General features: G+C 64.8%; 1 protein-coding gene across 16 annotated transcripts; it reads right to left on the bottom strand.

Annotated features, from left to right (window-relative positions):
* Positions 1-5: 5 nt before the first annotated feature.
* Positions 6-21350, bottom strand: ELN (elastin). 16 transcript variants are annotated; one of them, XM_082776387.1, is made up of 35 exons: positions 21038-21349; positions 15741-15794; positions 15344-15370; positions 15159-15191; positions 13821-13865; positions 13260-13352; positions 12826-12885; positions 12680-12739; positions 12545-12595; positions 11186-11257; positions 11014-11040; positions 10737-10808; positions 7826-7867; positions 7372-7437; positions 7045-7089; positions 6793-6894; positions 6648-6707; positions 5620-5736; positions 5490-5537; positions 4435-4572; positions 4293-4349; positions 3984-4130; positions 3815-3871; positions 3087-3209; positions 2837-2890; positions 2608-2742; positions 2466-2513; positions 2057-2098; positions 1697-1756; positions 1217-1258; positions 1107-1130; positions 817-858; positions 652-681; positions 490-540; positions 6-393 (listed from the first exon to the last, which is right to left on the bottom strand). In XM_082776387.1, the coding sequence occupies exons 1-35, from the start codon at positions 21114-21116 to the stop codon at positions 344-346; spliced, it is 2253 nt and encodes a 750-aa protein (XP_082632513.1). In that variant the 5' UTR covers positions 21117-21349; the 3' UTR covers positions 6-343. The 16 variants fall into 16 exon arrangements, with proteins under 16 accessions (XP_082632513.1, XP_082632505.1, XP_082632514.1 ...); XM_082776379.1 differs by having other exon boundaries at positions 12680-12748; positions 21038-21347; XM_082776388.1 differs by having other exon boundaries at positions 7841-7867; positions 12680-12748; positions 21038-21347.
* Positions 21351-24233: the final 2883 nt, after the last annotated feature.

Raw genomic sequence — 24233 nt, 5'->3', positions numbered from 1 at the left:
CTCGTTCCCCCCCCCAGCCTGCCCCCCCCCCGGGTCAGCTCTCGCCACCCACCCCGGGGGGCAGCACCGGGGCAGGGGGTGTCAGGGGGGTCCCAGGCCCCCCCGCAGGGAGCGATAGCACCAAGGGGGACAGCTGCTCCCCGCAGTTTATTCCGCGCTCCCTGGGGGGGTCGGGGGGAGAATTCCCGGGGTGGGGGCAGGCCCCGGCGCTGCTGCCGCACCGTGGGGTCCCTCCCGGGAGTGTGGGGCCGGGGGGCCAGGGGGGTCTCAGCTGGGCTGGGGATTTACATTCTGGACCATGCAGTAGCACCAAAGTTCATGAGGTTATCGGTGGGGCGGGCGGTTACTTCCGCTTCCTCCCGCAGTATTTCCCTTGTGCGCAGCCGACTCCACCTGGGTTGGGGGGGGGGACACCGGGTCAGCCCCCCCGGGCCCCGGCAGGGGGCTTGGAAGCCGGGCAGGGGTGGCGGGGGACCCGGCGGCGCTCACCTCTAAAGCCCAGGGCCCCGAGGGCTCCTCCGAAGGTCTTGGGGGGCTTCCCTGCGGGGACAAGACGGAGAGGGTGAGCGGGGTGGGGGGCTCCACGGGTGCCCCCTGGGGAGGTGACCCCCCGCCCGCTGTCCCCAACCCGCCCGGCTGGGGCGCACTCACCGCCAAATCCCAGCTGGCCGCCGACCCCACCTGAAAGCACAGCAAAGCCTCAGTGATGCTCGGCCCCGTGCCCCCCAGCCCAGCCCAGCCCCACTCCCCGTGGCCGTATCCTCGTGCCCTGCGGCTGCGTGTGTCCCCACGGGCAGGGCACGCAGGGGAAGGTACCTGGAAATATCGGTGACACGCCAAAGCCGGGAACTCCGGGCCCTGGGGAAAAAGTGACAGCCGGTGACAGCGCTGCCACCCCAGCCCTGCGTGGCCGCAGTGTCCCCAAGCCTGCAGCAAGCTGGGCGTGAGCTGCCCCAAGAGCCCCCGAGCCCAGCAGCACCCCTGGGTGCCCACCCCGCTTCAGTGCACCCCGCGAGGCTGTGGCGTGCCCGGCGGGGTGGGGACAGCGAGTGGGGCAGTGCGGTCGGTGACAGGGTCCCACCCTGGCCCCCGGCCCCGGCACTCACCTGGCAGCCCCCCAGCACCAAAACCTGTGGGAAGGGAGAGCCCTGGTGAGGGTGGCGGCCGTGGGGACAGGGATGTCACCCCGCTGGCCAGGGCTGTCCCCGCTCCTTACCTGGCTTGGGTGGTTTTCCAGCAGCTCCTGGATACAAGAGCCCTGCAGCAGCAAAGGTGGGTGTCAGTGCAGCCCCCCACCAGCCCAGAGGGTCCCCGGGTGTCTCCACGTATTGGGGACACTGCTGTACCATCTCCTGTCCCCACAGCCTGGGACACGCTGGGGCTGGGGCCCTTGGTAGCTGCTCAGTGGGGGCCGTCCCCTCCCATTGTACCCCTGGCAGGCAGCAGGCACAGACGGGGCACGGTGACAGCGGGGAGGGGACACGCTGTGGGACCGCAGAGTGGCCCCGGCTCCCTCAGGGTGGGACAGCACCCAGCTGGGCACTGCTCCCCCAAATCCCAGCCCATGGGGTCACGGCCAGGAGGGGACAGAAGTGGCCCTGAATCTCCTGCATTCCCCTGATGCCCCTTCCTTCTCAGCACCCTGCACAGACCCCTCTGTGGGACCCTCAGTGCCGAGCCCACCAGCACCACTCACCAGCACCAAGGCCACCAGCACCAAGGCCACCAACTCCGAGGCCACCAACTCCGAGGCCACCTGTGGTGAGGAGCCTGGGTGAGCACTCCCAGGGGACCGTGGGGACACAGCGTGGGGCTGTGGGGTCTGTGCCCAGGGATTTGGCCTGGGGTGGGAGGTGGGGACCAGGGACACTGGGCACGGCAGCACTGGCTTTGCCATCATTCCTGGCTCACATGGTGGGGGGATTTGCAGGGAGCATCGCAGCTCCAGCACCAGCCCGGGGTCCAACTTGCTGCTCACCCAGCCCCACACAAGCCCAGACCTTCCTGATGCAGCCCCATGCCCTGGGGGAACACCCCCTGCCCGCACAGCACCTACCTGGGATGCCACCAACCCCTGGGACTCCAGCTCCGGGAACGCCTGTCGGAGAGAGGCAGTGAGACCACGTCCCCACAGCCTGCACAGGGAGCTCGGGGGAGGCAGTGAACACCCAGGGGTGGCCCTGGCACCCTTCCCACCTCCCCCAGCACAGAAAGACCTGGAGGCCTTCTGCTTGGTGCCTTGCTGCAGGCAGTGCAGAGCGGGAGGAAAATGTCCCTGGGGTGACTGGGGTGGGAAGAAGCCACCGTACCGGGTGGCACTCTGCACCCAGGGGTGACAGCGTGCCACCACCCCATGCCCAGGGCTATGCAGGGCATGTGGGGACATGAAGAGGGGCCAGCACCCCGATATCAACACGGGGTGCCCAAGGGGGAGCAGGCTGGGGACGGGTGGCAGCGATACGTACCGAACTTGGGAGGCTTAGCACCTGGCTGCACCCCTACTTGGGGGATGCCTGCAAAGCAAAAAAGGGCACCACGTTTAGGACGGGCACCCCCGTGCCCCCCATCCCAGCCACCCCCCACATCTGGGTGCCGTGCTGCCCTCACCTGCCCCGGGGAGAACGCCGGCACCGGGTACCCCCACGCCCGGCACCAACCCAGGGACGCCGCCAACGCCGGGTGTCACTCCTGGCACACCGGGACCACCGGGCACCGCGCCGGGTACCCCTCCGACACCGGCACCTGCAGGAGAGGGGGTGAGGACACAGCCCAGGGCTGCATGGGGCTGGGCAATGCCGTGCCGGCATACGCTAGCCCTGCGTGGAGATGTACTCACCGTACTTGGCTGCCTTGGCTGCTGCTTTTGCTGCTGCCGCCGGACCTCCGACTCCTGGGACAGCGAGACAAGGGTCAGCATCCCTGGGGGGAGCCTCCCCAGCAGTGCTGGGCAAAGCCCATCTCTGCCACCTTGGCATCCACCAACAGATGGCCCCGAGCTGACGGAGACCACCGAGGGAGTCCGAGGTGTCCGTCCTGCCCCAGCCCTGTCCCAGTTCCAGCCCAGCTGCCACCACCACCTGCCTTACCTGGGACACCTCCAACGCCGGGGGCCAGGCCACCCACACCAGGAACCAAGCCACCCACACCAGGAGCCAGGCCACCTATGCCAGGAGCCAGGCCACCCACGCCAGGAGCCAGGCCACCTGCCCCTGCAAGAAGAAGGAGAAGGACTGGGGCTCCAGCTCAGGAAGAGAGACGGGGGCTGCGAGAGGGCTGGGATGGACAGAGGTGCAGGTGGGAGGGCGGTGGGAGAGGTGGTGGGAAGGATGGTGGATGGATGGAGGAGTGGGTAGTGGATGGGTGGGTGGGTGGGTGGGTGGATGGATGGATGGATGGATGGATGGATGGATGGATGGATGGATGGATGGAGTGGGTAGTGGATGGATGGATGTGTGGTGAGGTGAATGGAGGGAATGAGATGTGCATGGGTGGGTGGATGGAGGTGAGGTGTGGGTGGATGGATGAGGGGATGAGGGGACGGTGGTGTGGATGTGTGAGTAGAATGTAGGATGGATGGATGAATGTATGAGAAGGCACATGGATGATGGACCTAGGAGCCTCCATGCAGACCAGCTCTCTGAAGAGCATCCCCTGACGCAGCCAGGACCTCATCCCATGCGCAGAGTTCTCACCCCTCACCCCGACTCATGGGGACCCCATGCAGTGCCTCAGCCCCAGCTGGGGAAGCAGCCTGGAGCGGGGAGGTGGCAGGAGGCAGGGCGTGCGGGGTAACCCCGGAGTGAGCCCGTCTTACCATACTTGGCTGCTTTGGCAGCCGCTTTGGCAGCAGCGGCAGCAGCAGGGCCAGCTCCTGGGGGAGAGGGGAAGAGTGAGGGGCAGTGACGGCCTGCAGTGGCCACGCCAGTGCCTACTGGCCAGCAGCACTGCAGGCATCCCTGAGCATCCCTTAGAGAGCATCTCACCGGGTACCAGACCAGGCACACCGACTCCAGGAACACCAACGCCGGGAACACCAACTCCAGGAACGCCAACGCCGGGAACGCCGACTCCAGGAATGCCTACTCCAGGTACTCCAACTCCGGGAACACCGGCTCCAGGCACACCAGCTCCTGTTACACCAACTCTCGTTACACCAACCCTCAGCACACCAGCCCCGGGCAGGTGCCCTGCTCCTGCAGAGAGGACCAGGGATGCGTCCGAGCCCCACGCCCCAGCCATTTGTAACACCTCTCCCTCCTTCCATCCCAGCACAAAGGACGAAGGTCTCTCACCAAATGCGGCCGCTTTCGCTGCAGCCTTCGCTGCGGCAGCAGCTGCTGGGCCACCCACTGTGGGGACAGAAGGAAGGGTGTCAGGGGGAGCAGAGAGGCCAGCACCACGCTGTCCCCTTGTGTCCCCAGCCCCTTCGCTCACCTCCGACACCAGGCACCACGCCAGGGACACCAGCCACGCCAGGGACACCAGGCACGCCGGGGACACCAGCAACGCCAGGCACACCGGGCACGCCGCCGATGCCAGGAACACCAACACCAGGAACACCAACGCCGGCTCCTGCAGGCAGCAAGAGGAGAGAATTTGGAGTGGCTGAGCCATGGGACAAGGAGGGAGGTCTGCCCTTGCCATCATGCCATGGGGGGAAGCACCCCGTGCCTCATCCCTGCAGGCGGCTGGGACACGCGCCTGGTGCTGGGTCACCCAAGAAGCTAGGAATTCACCAGCACAGGGAACGATGCCACGGGGGGCTCCAGATGATCCTCGGCATGAGGAGATGGAGCCTTTCGGCCCAAAAGGGCACAGAGAAGTGGCTGGTGGCCCCCAGTAGCCACCTGGAAGTGCTGGGATTCAGGGAGAAGCTCAGCAATGAAAAGCTCACTGGTGTGTGAGAGCAGGGGCCAAGAAGATTGCCAATTTTCTCCCTAAATCCTATCCACATATTGCTTTTTTTTTTTTTTTTTTTTTTTTTCATCCTTCATGATGCAGAAAACAAATGAAAGAAATGGCCAGCAATGGTCTAGCCCTCCACTGTGCCTGCTCTCTGAGCCCAGCCTCCCAGCTTCACTGCTGTGCAAGGTGCTGGGGTGTCAGCCCCTGCTGGGACCCGCAGTCCTGCTAGACCAAATCAGGTGTGCTTGCCGGATCCCACTGTTTTTTTGGAACGAAACCAAAAATTTCAGACGAGAACCAAACAAAGTCAGTTTGTTCTCATCCATTCACCCCCATGAAACACCAGTAGCATCACGGCCTGCAGAAACCTGGGGAGGGACAGAGGCAGGGGACAAAGGCGAGCCCAGGCAGAGCAGCTGGGAAGCCAGGCTGGGCACATCCAGCGCCTGGATGCTTCCCCATAAAGATCCACCAGGAGTGATCTCCAGGGCAAAGCCACCTGCCTGGTGGCACCCCAAGTCCCACAGAGGCATCCCCAGGATAATGGAGTGGATGGGGGTCTCCTTGCCCCCTACGGTACTTACCATACTTAGCTGCCTTTGCTGCTGCTGCTGCTGCTGGCGTTCCAACTCCTGAGGACAGGAGAGAGAGGGACCCTGAGCCACCTTCCCCCGTGCCACCCGCCGTGGGGACAACACTCACAGAAACAGTCACCTGCCACCCCGGGGACACCTCCGACACCGGGCACCAAGCTGGGGACACCACCAGGCACACCACCAACACCGGGCACGAGGCCTGGCACACCGCCGACACCAGGCAGCACCCCTGCACCTGGAGGGAAGCAGAGCAGTCAGAGCACCCCAAAATGCCCCATGCTGCCGGCCCCAGAGCATGTGGCTATGGACCCCTCAAGCAAAGCCAGAAGCTGGAGCATCAGCGGGCTCAGCACCTCCCAGAATGTCTGCTAAGGGACCAGTGCCCACATGTGCATCCTCCAGGGCTGGGGTGCCCAAGCTGGGGCTCCCACTTGCCCAGCAGGCACGGGCATGGGGTGGGCTTCCAGGAACAGCAAATCCCCCTGGCAGCAGATGTTCTCTGGCTGCTGTGCTGCTCTCCACCGAGCCCTGGGATGCTTCCACTCCTGGGTGTGCGATGGCCCCGCCACTCGCACGCACCCGGGCAGGGGATTCCCAGCTCCCAGCCTGGGAGCCCACATGGCCGCTCGGGAGCTGGTGGCAGCTGGCGGGACCCCGAGGTCCCCCAAGGACGGGCTCGTAAATCCCAGCTGCTCCCGGGGCTGACGCATTTCCTCTGGATGCTCCAATGAGCGCGTGCTTGCTCCTGCGAAACCGGCTCCCTCTGCCAACAAGGGGAGCAGCGAGCATGCGATCTGCAGAGCCCAGCTTGTCCCTCTGCTCATGAGCCATGCCTCGCTGCAGACGCCCTCCCAGCGGGACTGCAGGAACTGTCACAGCCTGGACCTGCCACGTCCCCACGTCCTCCAGCGCAGGCAGCGGAGGCTTTGCAATGCCAAGCTGCTGCAAGAAGGGGGAAAGCCCCCCTGCAGCCTTATGGGGGTGTTGCAGCCCGCAATGGCTCAGCAGAAGGGATCAACTCGCCCCAAGCATGGGCACGCAGATGCTGGAGCCATGCGGGAGCCTGGGCTGGGCGAGCATCCCAGAGGGCAGCACCCTGTGAAGCCACGCCAGCACTGCTCAGCCCTGCCGAGAGCAGGGACTCACCGTAGGCTCCTGCCTTTGCTGCTGCCTTCGCTGCTGCCGCTGCAGCTGCCGGCCCTCCGACTGCCGGGGTAGCAGAATAGAGTCAGGGGTGTGGGACGGGGGGGGGACATCGGCATCCGCACCCCGGGGCTGAGCCCAGCCTCACCTCCAGCTCCTGGGACAACGCCGACGCCCGGCACCACGCCGCCAACCCCTGGGATGCCGCCGACCCCTGGGATGCCACCAGCCCCGGGCAGGACACCGGCTCCTGAGGGGGGAAAAGAGGATGTCAGCGTGGGAAGGGGACACCACCGGCCTCCCTCAGCCTGGGAGGGGGACAGCAGCCACCCGGGCGGGGACACAGGCGCTGTCTGTGCCCACGGAGCACAACAGTGTACTAGGTGTACAGGGTACTCACCGTACTTAGCTGCCGCTTTTGCTGCTGCTGCCTGTGCTCCAACTCCTGGGGAAGGACATGAGGAGATGCTGAGGGCCTGTGGCCATCCCAGCACAGCCTCCCCAGTCCTGGGGACTGGTGCCTCCCACCAGCAGCTGCCCCCTCTCCTTAGCAAGGTGACACAGCCCACCCCAGGCTGTTCCTAGCCCCTCTCTGGCCACCCTGGGGCCACCAGACAATGCTGCGTATCCCGTCCAGTGACCGCTGAAGCTAAGGGGGTGCTTGCTCTCCCTGCCATACTCTGCGGGTCCCTGCCACCCCACAGGACTGCTGGGGAAGGGGCCGTACCTGTCCCAGTGGGGTACCCAGCCTTTCCAGCACCAAGTCCTGCTCCTATCCCACCAGGTCCGAGACCTGCAAACACAAAGAGAAAACACAGCAAGGTCAGGATCTGGCCCTCAAGAGGGGGGGCGAGGCAGACAGCAGCTCCAGCCCCACATCTGGGGACATGCTGGGGACATCCAAGCCAGCCCCAGGCTGGAGATGCCACCTCAAACCTCCCTGAGCAGAGCTGGCTGCAGCACACGATATATCCTAGCCAGCATGAGCCAAGAGCTGCTGGCCCCATGGCACGGGATGCCCAGCGTGGGGGGTGCCCGTGGGCACCACCCCATCCCTGTCCTTCTGCCCTGCCCGCGTCCCCACCCAGCGTGGGTCGCTTTGCCCCGGATCAGGGTGCTCCTCACACAGCCCAGACTCTGTGAGCAGCTACGACCGTGGAGCAAGGGCTATGAGCACTCACCATAGGGCAGCTTACCAGTGCTGTAGGGCAATCCATAGCCACCTGGAGAGGAGAGAAGGCGGCTGGTTAGCACCTGGCTGCTGGTGGCTGTGCCCCCTCTGCCCCGCAGTGTAGCCCCTCTTTGCCAGCTGGCTGTGCAACGCGAGCCCTCAGCACCGGGGCTCCTTACAAGTCAGGAAAATCTTTTTTGGGGTGCGCCCCCACCTCGTGACGGGACCTCCCGGAGGTGCCCCTCTCCACAGCAGCTCCAGAAGTGAGCCCCATGCTGAGGGCTGCAGCACGCAGAGCTGGTTTCCAACATGAGCGTGTGTTTGCCAGAGCCTCCCGTGACCCTGTTTCGGCAGGGGGCCCCCCAGGAGCCCCGCGGCGAGAGCTGTACCCAGCTGGCTGCGCCAAGGCCGGCTCCAAACGCGAGGCTTTAATTGGAATCAGGGCTTGGGAGCCTCCGCTGAAACGTGACCTCATTAGGAGGTCGGCAAGAAGGGACGGCGGGGGATTACGAGAAGGAACATCGCGGCCGGGGAGATGGCTCCTTGTGAAAGAGCGGCGTCCCATGCGTGGGACAGCGTGGGGATCCCCGCCTCTCTGCATGGTGGTGGCCACAGCCTGAGGAGCAGGGACAAGCTGCTGTGTCCCTTCTGGTGGCAGCTGGGGCCGCACACGGCAGGGGTGCCCCGCGGACACCCAGCTCCCCAGCCACGGGCAGGGCCGGCGCCTGTGGCCAGGATGCTCGTGAGAAGGCATCCCTCCAGGCATCCCCTCCCACAGACACATGTGCGCACCACATTTCCCCCCACACCCCTGGCAGCCCTTTCCACCGGGTGCCACACAAGGCTGGATGGGCTCCGCATCTGGCAGCTGTGTCCGGGGTCCCCAGGGGCACCCAGTGCCACCAGCGCCTCGCTTGCCCCAGAGCCGCCTGGCACTGACTGGGTGACACCCATGGAGGTGGCACCAAAGGTCCAAGCCCTTGGAGCTCCAGGGGTTTTGCTGGTCCAACCCCAGCTCCGCAGAGCCACTGCCACCCACCCGGATGGTGCTCACCCCCTTGGCACCAGCACGAGGACAGCCACCAGCATCACCAATGCCGATGGACGCAGCGGCTGGCATGGGAACCGATTTTCCCAGCCCTGAGACCACCTTGGTGTGGCTGGGCACTGGGGCACCATTCCCTTCTCTATGACACCAGGTGGGACCCTGATTTCAGCCACAGCATCAGCCTGCACCCCCAGAAAGTGGGGTGGCCTTGGGGACCCCTCCTGAGTCAGAGCAGGCCAGAGCGGGAGCTGCCTGGGGCATTTTCAGCAATCCCTCCAGAAAGGAGACTTTCCTCTGAACACGTCATTTTCAGTGCTCGCCCCTCATCCCCTCTTGCCCTGTGCTCGCCAGCTCCGGCATGCAGTGCAGGGGACACGGGGGACACAGGGACGTGTCACACATCTTCCAGCAGCTCCCAAGCCCACCTGCAGCATTGCCCTGCTCAAACCAAGAGCTGTGACAGCCGGCCCAGTGTGTCCCCAAGCTGCTGGGGAGTAACAAGGTGGGATCCTGGGGGGGACAGCACCTGAAACCGGGCTGGGGGACAGCACCGCTATCCTACTGCACCCTACAAGGGGTGGCACCACCACCGCCACTGCCGGCCTTGCAGCCACAGGGACAGGGGTCCCCAGAGAGGGAGAGGGGTGACGCAGCCACTCGCTGCTGGTGGGGCTCCCTCCTCCGATTTAGGCACGGCGGCTCCCCAGAAAGTGGGTCAGCCCCGTCTGGGCTGCAGGCCACTGGCAGGGCCGCCGGGACGTGGCCAGGTGCCCGCACCAGGCACCCCATGAAAGGCAGTCTGGGGCCGGGCGGCCAGACGGCATCCGATCTCCGCGGGGCTGGGTCGCCCTAACGAGCGTAACGAGCCTCTGCGGGAGGAAGCGGGCGCTGGCCAAGTATTTCTGCTGCCGCTCGCGGCCGTGGGCCCTGGCGGGGGAAGCCGGCAGAGCTGCTGGGTCTGGCGCCCGTGGTGGGGAGGGATGCGTGCCCCAGAGTGGGCTCCACCCCAGGATAAAGCCCATAAAGCCCGTGGACCTACTCTCACTCTGGCACCCCAGGGATGTGGATCCCTGGCCAGATCTGGCTCCCCTCTTCCTGCCCTGGATGTCACTGGGGTGGGCCTGTCAGCTGCTGGCGTCCCCGGACAGGCTGTGTCACCTCATCCCTGCCGCCTGGCACTGCCATCCTGCTGCTGTCCCAGCTGGGTACAGCTGGCTGGGGACAGGCAGGTCTGGCACCCAGCGCGGGGACAGGTGACAGATGCCACTGGAGCAGCACAGGCTGGGAAAGGGGTGCTGAGCACCCCTGGGCTGGGGCTGAGCATCGTCTCTGCAGGCAGTGAGGAGGGAGACCTGCCTTGTGCTCCGTCCCCACTGCCAGCCTGCTGGTGGTGGCCTTGGTTAGCGGTCCCCAAGAGGGGACGTTCAGCCTGGGTGAGCGTCTGGTGATGCCCAGCACATCCCCTGGCCCCCAGGAGCCACAGGAAGCAGAGGATTCCTGGAAAGATGTGCCTGGTGCCAGGAGGGGGCTGTGGAGCCAGCCTGGGATGGCCTTGCCCAGCGCACATCCCCAGAGCACGCCTGCTTGTCCCCGGCACACCTGGCAGCCAGCGGAAGGCACAGCATCACCCTGGGGCCGGGAGCAGGAGCAGCGGCAGCCCTGGGCAGGATCTGCCCTGGGGGCTGTGGGCAGCAGCTGGAATCGCCTGCCCAGCAGTGCCCGGCTCCGTCCTGCTGTCCCCTACCAGCGCCAGCACTGCCGGGTCCGGGGGACCCAGGGCCACCGGGGCTCAGCCCGGGGCAGTGAGGACATGGGGTCCCCCTGGCACTGCTCGGGGCCCTCACCCGCACCCCTGCTGGCTGTGGCCGCTTACCTGGGAGCTTGGGAGCTTTGATGGGATACCCCAGAGGGACTCCGGGCTGCTGGCCTCCAAAGCCTCCCAGTCCTGCAAAGCCAACAGCAGACGCTCACCTGGAGCCCTTGCCCAGGCTGCCACCAGACCTTGCGAGAGGGGGGTGCCCGCGGCACCCCGGGTCCCCGGCCACGGCTTGGGAAGCCCCTGAGGCACCTTTTGGTGTGAGGAGGCCACAGCAGTGATGGAGAAGCTTGGAAAGGAAGAGAAGGACAGGCGGGAAAGAGGGGACACTCACCAGGGATTCCTGCGAAGGCTCCTGCTCCTGGAGAGAAACACAAATGTCCCCGTGAGTCATGGGGCCGGTCCCCAGGGCTCCACAACAGCCCGTGACATCCTGCCTGGTCAGCCTGGGGGGTGGCCCGCGGACAGCCCTGGACCCTGCCGTGCGCGGAGGAGCAGGGACGTACCTGGACCTTTCGCCTTGACGCCGGTGCCGGTGGGAACGCCAGGCAGCACCCCTACGCCAGGGAAGCGGACACCTGGGATGGAGCAGAGGGGACGGGTGAGCGTGGTGGGGCCTCTTGGTGTTACTGGCACCCCAGACCCACGATCTCTGGCTGGGTGCAAGGGAAAAACCCTCCAGACCTTGCTCCTGCCATGACTCAACCGCCCCCACCACCCAAATCCTTGCCAGCCTGCCTGGCTCAGCACCCTGCACCCAGCACTGGCACAGCCAGAGAGGACGTGCTCCCCGCAGCCAGACCCAGCCGGGGGGCACCCGAGCCCCCCCCAGGCTGGAGGTGGGGTCCTGCCCTCCCCAGCCCTCACCCTCCAGAGGCAACCAGGGAAAAAAACGGAAAAACTGAGCTGCTTCGTTTTTGCTTGTTTGTATTTTTCTCTCCAGCCCCCCCCCCCCCCTTTTACAAATGTCTTTCATTATAACTCACACATTTTCAGACATGGAAAGACATTCCTGACCAGCAACAACACACTTCCCATTCTGACAATGTCGAAACATCTTGTTTTCACAAGTTTTCCTCCCCAGATTGCTTTGCAGTGAGGAATTCCTGCCCCCGCCACCCGTCTCCTCCCTCCACAGCCCTTGGCCAGGCGAGCTGCCCCCGCGTGGCCCACGCCAGCTCCGCTCTGTGTCCCATGCTGGTGCCCCTTGCTGCCACAGGCCCCTGCCTCTGGCACCGTAAAGATGTCACTTTAGGAAAAGTGACAGCCGGGCAGGCTGATAGTGGTGTCCCAGTGGGACTGAGCACACCAGGACAGGGACATGGGGCCAGGGCACAGCTGGCCATGAGAGCACCGATGCCAGCTAGGAGGGTCGGGCACTGGGGTGTTGCCTTGGGATGGGGACCCCCTTGGAGATTGGGGTGCTGCTGGTAGGTGGGGATCCCCTCAGAGGCTGGGGTGTTGCGATGGGATGGGGACACCCTCAAAGGTTTGGGCAATGTTATTAGATGTGGACCCCCTTGGAAGCTGGGGTGCTGCTGTGGGATAGGAAAACCCCAAGAGGTTGGGGTGCCACGTTTGGGTGGGCTTTGCCTTGCAGGCTGGGGTGCCACCGTGGGATGGGAACCCCCTCAAGGGATGGGTGCTGCTGTTGCATGGGGCTTCCCTTGAAAGCTGGAGTGTTGCCACAGGATGTGGACCCCATCGGATGTAGGGATGATACAAAGGGATGGGGCCACCCTTGCAGGCTGGGTTACTGTCATTTGATGGGGACCCACTCAGATGATGTTCCCATGGGTGTTCCCATGGGATAAGGACCCCCTCAGAGGTCAGGGTGCTGCTGCAGGATGGGGACCCCAGCTCACCTGCACCAGGGAGCACGCCACCACCTGGGAAGGCTCCAGGGATGCCAGCACCTGCAGGATGAGAAAGGCAGCGGTGAGCCCCCAGCCAGAGCCGTTCCCCAACCACCACCAGCCCCTCCTGGGCCGTGCACCCACCTGGTACTTTGGGGGGCTTCCCTGCCGCGCCGACCCCAGGTTGTACCCCTCCTGGGGGCACTACAGCACCTGCCGGTGGCAGAGAGCCCTGAGAACCCACTCAGCACTGCCACGGGCTAGGGGTACAGGGACAGGGCGTTTCCTACCTGCGGAGACCCCGAGGCCTCCAGGAACACCAACTCCACCCACGCCACCAAGACCAGCACCTGGGGACATAGGGAAAAAGAAGGGCACAGAGTGAGATGCCACCTTTGGGCTGCGGGTGGTTGGAGAGGTGCCAAAGGAAGGGATGGCCCCAGGGGATACCCCAAGGAGCACTGGAGATGTGTCCCCCAGGTTTGGACAAGGGACCCAGTCCCAGGACAGGGGGCTTCATGCTCCTGGTGGCTCCAGCTTGACCAAAGCCCCTTTCTCAGCACAAGAACAGGCGCCAGGTGGGGCTGGCAGAGAGAGCAACATCTCCTGCTTGCAGCCCCCCATCCTCAGGAAAGGCTGGGCATAGAGGGGGCCCCCAGAGCCCTGAGGATGTCCAAGCCCAGTGTTGCCCCCCAGCATCACAGCAGGCACCCTGAGCACTCACCAGCTTTCGCAGCAGCCTTAAGAGCGGCTGCAGATGCAGCACCTGGGAAGACGCCCCCGGGGAAGCCACCTCCTGGGAGCAGACCTGCAGCACCTGCGAGGGGAGAAGGGGCAGGGTGAGCCCGGGGAGCAAGAAGGTGCCTGCACCCCCAGGCTGTGGTGGCGGTGAGGGGTGGCGAGCTGGCATGAGGCAGTGCAAGGCAGGGTTAGGTGACATCTGCGTGGGGACAGCTCTGCGGTGCCAGCCTGGCTTGTGCCCTGCACTTCTCCCTACATCCCCTCCAAAACCTGCTCCCCTCTGCTCCCCTGCCACCCAGGCACCCCGTGGTGTCTTGGACTGCTGTGTGTGCCACGCAGGGGCACTGCCACCCTGCTGCCAACCCCGTGGGGACACAGGGCCCTCTCCCCTGTTGCTTCATGGGGCTGCCCAGCCTGGCCACGTGGGAGGAAGTGGTGGAGGAGCCACCTCATTGCCCTACAGCTGATGGGGATGGGCCACCCGCAGTCCATGGGGAGGTTCTCTGGGGACACTGCACTGGGGACAGTTCTTGTCCATGCTCACCTGGCTGGAGGCCAAGAGGGCCAAGTCCCCCGAGGCCACCGACCCCTGGAAAGAGAAGCGGGCTGAGGGAGGCTGGGGGGTGCAGAAGCACCCGCACGGGGACAGGGAAGGGGCTGGGGTGCTGCCGTCCTTGCCCATCCCAGTCCCACGCAGCTCCAGCATCCAGCTGTGAGCTTCCTCTGCCAGCCACCCCAATGCTTGCTCCCTGTGCAAAGCAGGGAGGACAGGACCCGGCCATCGTGCTGCATGGGGATGTGCACAGGATGGTTCCCCACCAGGAAAAGCTGAGTGGGGGGTCCCCATTTGCACCATCCTGGCAGGACAGATTGCTCCTGGTCTCGCCTCGCTTGCTGGTGCTCCCAGCCCACCACAGCCCCAGGGAAGGGCATGGGGGATGGGGACAGGACCCGGCCACGGTGGCATGGGGCACGTGTCCCCATCCGATCACTGCTGCTGTCCTTTCCCACTTCGCTCCGCCTCGCCCGCCCCCCACCCCGCCAGGCCATGAGGGGACGGAGCCGAAATGTTTCAGGCTGAGGAATGAGTCCCTCCGGCTGGGCCAGCGCTGCCTTCCAACATCTGGGGCTAATCAGTGCTCGCTCCCTCCAGGCGCAAATTCCACTGCCTTTGGCTCACGGCGCGGACACCGCTCCGGCTGGGGCTTCGCGGCTGCACCGCGTTTGGTTTTAATTACGCCGAAATAAAGGGCCTTGTTTTTCTTTCCACGAGCTGAAATCTGAGTAAACGGAGGTTGCAGGCCCCCGCCTGGGGCTGGCGCTCCTGCGGCGCGGAGCTGGGCCGAGGAGGCCGGCGCACCCTGCCCCAGGCACAGCGGTCCCCATCTGAGAGCATCTCCCCCTGGGCTACGGGGCTCTGGACGTCTCCACCAGCACCAAACCAAGCAGTCTGTGCTGCCCTAGCACCTCCCAGCTGTGCCTGGCAGTCTGTGACCTGCCCCAGGATTGGAGTCCCCCAAAAGGCCCAGTGCTGTGCGTCCTTCTGCCTGCATCCCCTCCCAGTCCTAGTGGTGGCCCTGCCTGTCCCCTCCTCTCTGGGCCAGACGAACCCCAGCAAAAGCTGCCCAGCCATGAGTGCAGGCAGGCAGGGGACACCTGAAGACCAGGGCTTGGGAACAGTTGTGGAGGAGGTGGCAGCACGCTGAAGCTGGGGACAAGGATGAAGGCGCACGGAGCCCTTGGGGCTGTTGAGAGCTTGGTGAGCACAGCAGGGCAGCGCGGAAAGCGCGGGCAGCTGCCAGGGAACATCCTGTCCCCACGGCCTCTTCCTACACCCTGGCTGCTGGCACAGTCGGCGAGAGAGGAAGGAAAGGTTTCTTACCTGGTTTGAGAGGTTTTCCTCCAGCCCCGAGCCCTGGGGGAGAGTGAGGGAGGGTGGTCAGATGTGCCCCTCCCTGCAGCGTGTCCCCTCTGCAGGCATCCCGGGATGGGGACACCGGGTGGGACGGGCTGAGCCTCTGCCCTGCCACCCCCTCCCCGCCCCAGAGAAGGGTCCCCGGCACTTACCTGCTCCCAAACCTCCAACCCCAGCACCTGCAAGCAATGACACAGGCTTAGCACCCACCCCTGCAAGCTCCCACCCAGCCCTGCCCACGCTGAGGGTCTGGGGACACAAGCAGATGGGGTGTCCTCTGTGGTGTCCCCAGGACTTTAGCCAGAGCACTAGGGACAGGCTGTCACCCTGGGCCTTTGCCCCTTGTGGCCAGGGCTGTGGAGATGCCAGCCCTGGGCTGGGGACCCCAGGGCTGATACAGCCCTGTCCCTATGCTGTGGTGCTTCAGCTGCCCAGGGCAGGGTGTCCCAGCACCCTGGTCCTGCTCTGCTGGGCTCAGAGGTGCCCTGGGTGCCCACCCAAGGGCCTGCCCATCCCTGTGATGCCCCCACACTGCCCAGGTCCCCTTACCTGGGAAAAAGCCTCCTCCTGGGACTCCCCCTCCCGGGATAGCACCAGGAACCCCTGCAAGAGAAGAGACCCTCGCTAAAACCCCCACAAGGATTTGTGTGTCCAGCTGGACTGGGGGGGCACCCCCTGGGATGGGTGCAGCTCTGTCCAGATGAGGCAGGATGCACAGCCCCAGGGCAAGAGCCGAGGGCAGCTCCCTGCCTTTCCTTGCACACCTCAATTTCTCCAGCAATACGGTGGTGATGGGGTCTGGAGCTGCCCCAGGGTCTGACGGGGTGGCAGCAGGATTTGGCCCTACACCATGGGGGGAGAGTGGGGGGGATCCAGCTCTGCTGCCCAAACCCCATCCCATCGCCCAGCCAGTGCCGTCTCCAGAACCACCTCCTGGCAGCTCTGTGTCCCTCTGTCCGCCCCTGTGCAGTGAGAAGCTCCCAGGCCCCTCTGCTTTCCAGGGCAGGCAGCAGTGGTGCTCAAACACTGCAGTGATGCTTTTTGGGGTGCTTGGCTTAGCCCCTGCTCTGTCTCCTGCAGGACAGCGTGCGGCAGATCAATGGTCCCTGCTCCATCGTGTCAATGGAAGGGGTGGAGACAGGGTTTGGGGAACAAGGACGCAGTGCAGGGGATACTTTGCTTCTGGCAGGGCTTTCTGGCACTGGGGGGCTTGCAAAGGGATTTGTGGTGGGGCTGGCAGGGCTGCAGGGGACTCTTAATGGAGCTGGCAGGAGGATTTGGGGGTTTCTGAAGGTTACAGTGGCCGGAGGGCACCCGGCACCCCCTGAAGCTGGGTGCAGGCAGTGGCACAGCCCTGGGACAGGTGGCAGCTGGGTGGCAGAGCTGGCACCCAGCAGGGGGGGCACCCAGTGCTGCACATGAAGCACCCTGCATGGCAGGGACAAGGGCGTCCCCTGCACCCTGCTCATGAGTGCCCTCCACCACACGGAGCACCAGAGACAGAGCCCCCTCCCTGCCTCACGGGGACAGGTGCTCATCTGGGGGGGCACACAGGCACAGGTGAGGCATCGGGACACGCGCACCCCCATCAGGATGCACGCACAGGCGAAGGACGAATGCCAGGACACACACGAGGAGGACACGTGCCACTGTCCCCACGCACATCAGGGGACACGTCGGGCTCAGAGCCTCCCCCAGCAGCACCCCCATGGGCACACACACACACACACACACACACACACGGCGTGTTGCCCAGCCAATGTGCCCCAGTGGTGCCAAGCAGCGGGATTTGGCCTCGCGCATCCCCAAACCATGGGCTCGGGGCACGAGCCCGTTCCCGTCGCAGCTGGCCTCCCCGGAGCGCAGCGGCCGCGCTCGGTCATTGCTCTCCCCGCTGACCGGCCGGCTTGCCCCGCCGCCCCAGCCCAGCCCAGCCGGGTGGCAGCCGGCCAGGGCTTACGGAGCAGCTCCCTTTCCCGGCACATTCCCCCGCCTGCCCCCTCCCCCCCCACCAGCTTGGAAAAACAAAGCCCAGCTCCTTTGCCTGTTCCCAAACATCATCCGCACATCGCCCAGCCTCCCTGGCCCGCCTTGCCGGGAGGGGATGGCCACAGCCAGCTGCGTGGACACTCTGCGCAGCGTCCCCAGGAGCAGTCCCCATGGCCAGGCTGCACCCTGCTGCCAGCAGGGGGGATGCTGGGCACCCTGGGGAGCCCCCGGCCCCCTGCCCCATTGCTGCCTGGAGGAGCCCCCCAGAGAAGCTGGGAGGAGGCTGTGCAGCTCACAGTCCTCACAGGGTGTGCGGGGACATAAAGGCCCATGGGACACCTGCCCTGGGACTCCCCAGGGGGCTTGCAGAGGCCGTGCTCAGCCCTGCATGCCTCTCCCATCTCAGCTCCACACAGTCCTAGCGCCTCATGGCCATGCGTGTTCTGGAGGGTTAAAGAGGAGGTGCTTGTTTTCGGGGGTTCACCAGCCCCCTCCAGGTCAGGTCAGGAGGTGGATGGGGACCACCTGCCTTGACACGAGCCAGGATGGCTGTGTGGATCTGGGGGAGATGAGGCTGTTGCTCAGGAGCTCTGCAGGATGCTGCTCCCAGCCAGTTCTGACACCAAACTCGGTCAGCTCCACACTCCGGCCAGACCCACACACCCTGAGATGCTGCACCAGGGCTACGGGGATGGCTCCAGGGCTGTGCCACCACAGCTGCACTTGTCCCATACCCTGCAGGGAGGAGGCAAGTGCTGCCTGGCTCGGGGTCAGATCCTGGCATGGGGGTCCTCTGCCCTCTCCTTGGCACATCAGGGATGGGGAAACTGAGTCACAGCCCTGCTGGGGCTGAAGGTCCCTGCCCTGTGTTTGCTCCTGCTCAGAGGCTGCTGGCAGGCTGGGAAGGGAGGGTTTCTCCCACATCCTCTTTTTTCCCCACAGGGCTAGGGCTTGACTGGACCCTGCACCCCAGGGCTCTATTTCCAACGCTTTCCAAGAATTTGCATCTGAATGTACAGCCCTGGCTGCAGCACTCATGGAGGTGCTTCAGAACCTGGAGTGGGGCATTGTTTATAGAAAATAGGCTTTTTCTTCCATATTTCTGTACTGTTTGGTCACTACTACAGCTGCACTATTTCAGCCTGACCACTACTTCTATTATTCCATTTCCACTACCTGCAGCGTTACTTGCAGATTCCAGTCCAAGTGAGAAATGCAGATGGTTTCTGTATTCTACAGCTTATTTCCTCCCACATCCAAGAGCGGGCTGAGGACCCACAGCAGGACGGACATGCACAGCCTGGGCTCCACTGCAGCTCAGCCCCTTGCCCCGTGTCCTCAGCCCCGCGCCTCCATAGACCCCCCCGTCCTCTTCCCGCGGGAGGCTCAGCACTCAACTGAGGCAGACGTTTCCCTCTTGCTGTGTGCTTTTTTGGGAGAATGGGTTTTGGAAACACGCAGTCTCCAGGCAACTTTGAAGTCGTGCCGTGTCCCGAGCCCACTGGTAGCAGCTCGGGAGGCCAGGCGGGAGCGAGAGCTAACGGGAGAGCAGGAGGCAGCCTCCAGAGCCTGGCTCCCATCCAGCCCCCGAGCCTCAGCTTTCATAGCTTTCATCTCCGGGTGCCTGCGGACAGCCTGCACCCTGTGGCTCCTGCAAAGGGAGCAGCCCCGCCAGGCTGCTGCGGCGGCGGGGAGGGGAGATGCCATCGCATCTGGGACGGTCCCCAGCACACACGGTGACACAGACTGGGATCTGACAAACCCTCCTGGTGGCCTTGCCTGGGCCAGGCCTGGTGGAGATGAAGGTACCACGGGATGACTTTTGTACCCATTGCCAGCACCTCTTTGCCCAGCCCAGCTGCTCCTGTGCCCCTGAGCCTGCAGGGCTGGGACCCCCATGTGCCTCTGTCATCCCTGGGGTGTCACTCCCCAGGAAGCACTGAAGGATGGGTGCCCCCCTCCAAATGCCACACTTGGCACCTCTTACAGCAGCTTCCCCGTGCAGCAGCCTGAATCCAGCCCATGGGCCATGCATGCCCCCATGAACAACCCTGCAGCCCAGAGGGGTGCAGAGCAGCAGGGGCTGAGCCCAATCCACTGCTGGGAGCCTCCCAAATGCCACCAACTCACCCCCTTGACTGAGCTCCCTCCAGGTGGGTGCACCCCCACCACCCTTGTGGGTGCCACTGGCCATGCCCCTGTCCCAGCTCGGCCCCCAAGGCTGGTTGAGCAGAGCTGAGCCTGTCCGGTGCAAAGCAGCACTCCAGGCTGCAGGACATCGGTCACTCCTCCACGGGGAAATGTTCTCCAGTGTCCCCGGCAGCCCTGGGACCACCTCCAATACCCACTCCTCAGGGAGCTGCTTCCCAAAGCAGCAACCACCCCTGCATCCAGAGTCTGGAGTGGGGGCCAGCAGCCCCAGATGCTGTGGGATCTGACCCTGGGGCCAAAGTCACTGAGACTGCCCCAAATGGCAACTTCGTGAGAGCTGGTGAGCAAAGCCACCGTGGTTAAGCAAAGCCAGCACAGAGCATCACTGCCAGGCACGGAGAGTGGCCAGGACTGAGCTGCATCCCATCAGGGATGGCTCCTGGGTCCCAAGCTACTCAGGATCAGGCACTGACAGCAGCTCAGCTCCATGGGTGCTGGCTCGGCACTGCTGGGGGTGACCCTGTGCACATGGCAGGGGACAGGCCAGCCGGGGGCCAGGGTCCTGGGAGCAGAGCAGGGCGCTGGTGGACGGAGCTGCTGGCTGCCGACAGCAGCCCCGAGGGTTCTGCCTTGGGTGGCTCAGCACTGGCACTGCCCTCCCCTGCCCATGGGATCCTGCCTTGTCCCCACTCTGCTGGCCCCATGCAATGGCTCTGGCACTGTCCCCATCACTGCTGCTGCCTCTGCCCCTTTAGCCATTGCATTTTCCCCGGGCAGGCAGACAGGCACTGTCCCCCTTCAACCCAGCCCCAGCAGAGGTGCCTGTCCCACCCCGAAGCACGCCGTCCCCACCTCGCGGCCCTTTGCCCAGTTTTGCCCTTGTGGGCAGCTCCAAGTCTGTGCTGGGAGCAGCTCTCCCCGGTGCGTGCTCACGGCCCCGCCACGAAACACGAGCTGTCCCGCGGGCAGGCACCTGCTGCGTGAGCTGCTCCGGCTCCCTCCCGCAGTGCAGCGGGACACGGGGGGCTCCCTGGCACACGGTGGCTTTTGTCCCCTGCCCTGGCACATGCACGTGCATGTGTGTGTGCCAGAGGTGCCATGCAGCTGCTGCGGCCAGTGCTGCCCAGCCGGGGTCTGGGTGGCACTGGGGACACACACAGCCACCCCGACACCGGTGACACAAGCACAAGAGGACGGCGCAGGGGCCAGACCAGGCACCGTAGTCCTGGGCCATGGTGCTCTGCAGCGGTGCCCAACTGCGGGCTTTGCCACGGCCACCACGCAGCAGCTTGCACGCATGGGCTGCGGGATGCACACACACACACACACACACACAGCCCACACCGGGATATACACCGGGAGAGCGATGGGGGTCAGCCCCCCGGCCCCTGGCACTTGCAGTGCCCACCCTGCCTGCACATCCCCAGTGCCCAGATGCGGTGCCTGGGAGCCCCCCCGGAAAGTGCTTGGCAGTGCTGCCCCGGAGAGCTGTGCGTCCCCCCGGGTGCCATCCCACCCTGCCTGGGCATGGCATGCGGGGAGCAAGGAGCCCTCCAGGGAGGTGGCACCCAGGCGGGCTGCCCTGCCGCCCCCGGTTGTCCCCAAGGCAGGGCAGGGGCTGCTCGTCCCTCCTCAGCCGGGGCAGGATGGGGAGGTCCGGGCAGAGCCTCCCCGTGCTAAGGGGAAGGAGCCTTTTCTTTCCTTACCTCCTTGCTGGGAAGCCGGGAGGATGGAGAAGAGGAGGAGGACTCCGGGAAGGAGGGGTGCAGCTGCCTGCTTTGCCATCTCTTGAAGCAATGCCCCCGTGCTCTCGCAGTCAGTGTGTTTTATCCCAGAGCTGCTTAATTGTTGCTTCCAAGGATGTGAGGGGAAGGGGGGGTGTGGGGGTTGGAAGGAGGGAGGGGAAAAGGAACGAGAGAAGGGGGGAGAGAGGCACAGGACACTACGTCATGACGAAAGGGCAAACACACAAGCCTCTCCAGGCTATTGGGCTGTATTTTTTTTCCTTTTTCTTTCCCTTTTTTTTTTTTTTTTTTTTTTTTTGTAATTTCTCTCCCTCGCCGCTCTCTCCAATTCTGGTGCGGCTCTGCCAAAATTGCAGGGGAGCTGCCAAGGCAGCCTCCGGCGGGAGGGGAGCGGAGGGGCGCGGAGGGGAGCGGAGGGGCCGGGCCGGGGTGGCACGGGGGTGGCACACCCCGGGTGGCACCGGGCCAGCGGCGGGGTGCAGGGGTGGGGGCTGCCCCGGCACGGCGGGGGCCCGGAGCGTCCCCCGGAGCGTGCTCGGGTGCCAGGTGAGGACCCGCCGGCAGCAGGGGGACAGAGGGGCGGCAGGCGGGGGGACTGAGCGGCATTAGAAACGAGCTGACGGGGGGCGGCCGAGAAGTGCCGCGGTTGTGGCGTTGGGGTTTCTCCCAGCTCGGTCCCCGCTTGTTTGTCCCCAGCCCCCCGATACCTGCAGCGGACGGGGATGGGGATGGGGACAGGGGTGGCGACAGGGACCGGGACCGGGACTGGGACGGGGACAGGGACGGGGACAGGGACCGGCCCCGCTTCCCCTGCTCTTCCCCGAGGGGTCCCGGCCCCGACAGGCTCGGGGAGGCGGCGGGGACCCGCGGGTCCGGGCCGCAGCCGCCGTGCGCTCGGCTCGGCCCCGCCGCCGCGGCCACCGCCCGCCGTGTCCCCGCCGCTCGGCCCGTGGTGGCCGTTAGGTGGCAGCCGTGGGGTGTCCGCCAGGAGGGCAGGACGGGGAATTCGCGGAAAAACGAGCCGTCTGCGCCCGGGGCTGTCCGGCCGGGGGGGCACAGCGCGGCCCGGCCCCCTCCCCGGACGGGGTGTCCTGGGGACACGGCGCTCACCCCGAGGCCCGGCCGCGGACAGACACCGCGGCCCCCAGGCCCCGGCGCGGGGGTTCTTGGCCAGCGTGCAGCCGAGCGTGGCTGCTCCGGGGCAAAACCGCGTGTGTCCCCCCCTTCCAGGCCGATCCCCCCACCCCGGGTGCAGCCCCGGCTGTGCTGGACCCGGCTCTGACCCCAGTGCGCAAACCCAGACGCAGCACAGGGCACCTCGAGGTGTTCACGACGAGCTCGGGGACAGGGAGCAGGTGCAGGGAAATGCCCCATCTGCACCCCCCCCCCCCCCTCGTGGGCCTGTGCCCCTCAGCTCCATGCACTCCCTCCACGGCTTTAGAAACTTTTGGGAGCACAAATAATCTGCAAATCCACCCATCTCCCTGCGAGAGGTGCGAGGTCCCCAGCCTGGATGCCCACTTGAAGACGTGAGCTGAATCCTTGCTCCCCTTCCTGGCCCGGCCACTTGCATTATCTCAGCTCCCACTTTATTTTAGAGAAAGTGCTGATGGCTGCAGCCCCCAGAAATCCAGGGGGTGAAAGCTGAAAAACATTGTCATCCACACCCAGTGCTGGAACAGACTGAGGTGCAGGGGGCCATGCAGGAGCTGCTGGGACTCTGCACAAGCACCCATCTTGTGCTCACCTGCAGCCCCACAAAAGGCTCTGGGCTGCAGTTTCGGGGATGGGAGGGGAGTTGTGAAGGAGCACCCCACAATGCAGCGTGCACAGCCGGGCTGGCTGAGCTGAATGCTCACTGCTGATTGATGTAGTGCTCAAAGAAGGAGACACGCGGTTGTTAAACACAAGCTCTTTGTGCTCCAGCAAGGGCAGCAGCCCAGGAACAGACAGAACAGTGCAGAGCAGCTTTGCAGCAGCATGACCCGTGGGCATGCAGACCCTGGTGGCACTGGCCATGCTCCAGAGAACACATCCCCAATACATGTACCTGCAAAACATGCAGAGAGCAGGACTGGGAATGTGGCCTTGCTGGAAATTGTAACTGGGGCAGCTGGACGTCTCTAGCAGCTTCCACCCCTTGCCAGTGAAATGGCTCTGACTTTTGAAAGCATGTTTTGTACCTAGAAAGAATAGAGGCAAGGCAAGCTTTCCCCGCCCCTGGCACTCACGCCTGGGACTGGGATCCAAGCCCTTTGCAATTTGGCCACGGCAGAGCCAAGCCATCCATGAGCTGCCCGCGGGGAAGGGCTGGGAGCTTTCACTGGAGTTTGCAAAGTGTCGGGGAAAAGCTGTGCAATTTGGCCAGCACCAGGAAGGCACAGTTATGGGCACGCTCCTACAAGCAGGGGAGAAGGCAGAAAGCAAGGGGCCCAAGTGGAAAAGATGCTGTTTGCTGCATAGCGCAATATCTGGGTGAGAAAACCTGCCTGGAGCAAGAGTGCCTGGGACTGCATCCAGGGCCGCGTGGCAGCGTGTGGTGGACCAAGAGGTGGTCGCCCCAGGGGTGCCTTGAGCGCACTGTCCCCGCTGCGGGTCTCCTCACCACAGCCAGCAGGCGTGGGCCACACGCTGTTCCCATTAACACCCCGAACAGCCTTGCCCAGCTGTTGCACGCCCAGGCACCCCGGTTGTCCCGGGGGTAGCACCAACAGGCCAAACACCGCCGTAAACACACCTTCGCCATAGCTACGGAGGAGCCCCACACCTGCCCCGGGGGGGACAGCATCCGGCACCGCGTGTGTTTACGGCGTTGTCATAGGAAACGCTGCTCGCTCCGGGATGCTGGCGGGCGTGACACAGCTTTACGGTGCCTGTGCGGAGCGCAGGGGATGCATAGCTCAAAGGAAAGCTATGTGTGAAGGGCAGATCATGCCCTCAGGGGAAGGGGCCCCCAGATGTGTCCAACCCCAGCACAAACCCAACATTGTCCAGCTGATGCTGCAGACCCTGTGGGGATGGAGATCTGTCCTTCCTGGGTCAGGGGATTTTCCTCTATCCAAACCTTAGATGTGTTTGCAGCGGGGGATATCCCCCATTGCCCAGGGCAGCACCCACGGGAAGGTCTGCACTGCATCAGCTAGAGGGAGAGGAGACC

This window comes from Aythya marila (genome assembly GCF_965140915.1).
Source record: "Aythya marila genome assembly, chromosome: 20".
In the NCBI taxonomy this organism is placed as follows: domain Eukaryota; kingdom Metazoa; phylum Chordata; class Aves; order Anseriformes; family Anatidae; genus Aythya; species Aythya marila.
This window is presented reverse-complemented; position numbering and strand designations above follow the sequence as displayed.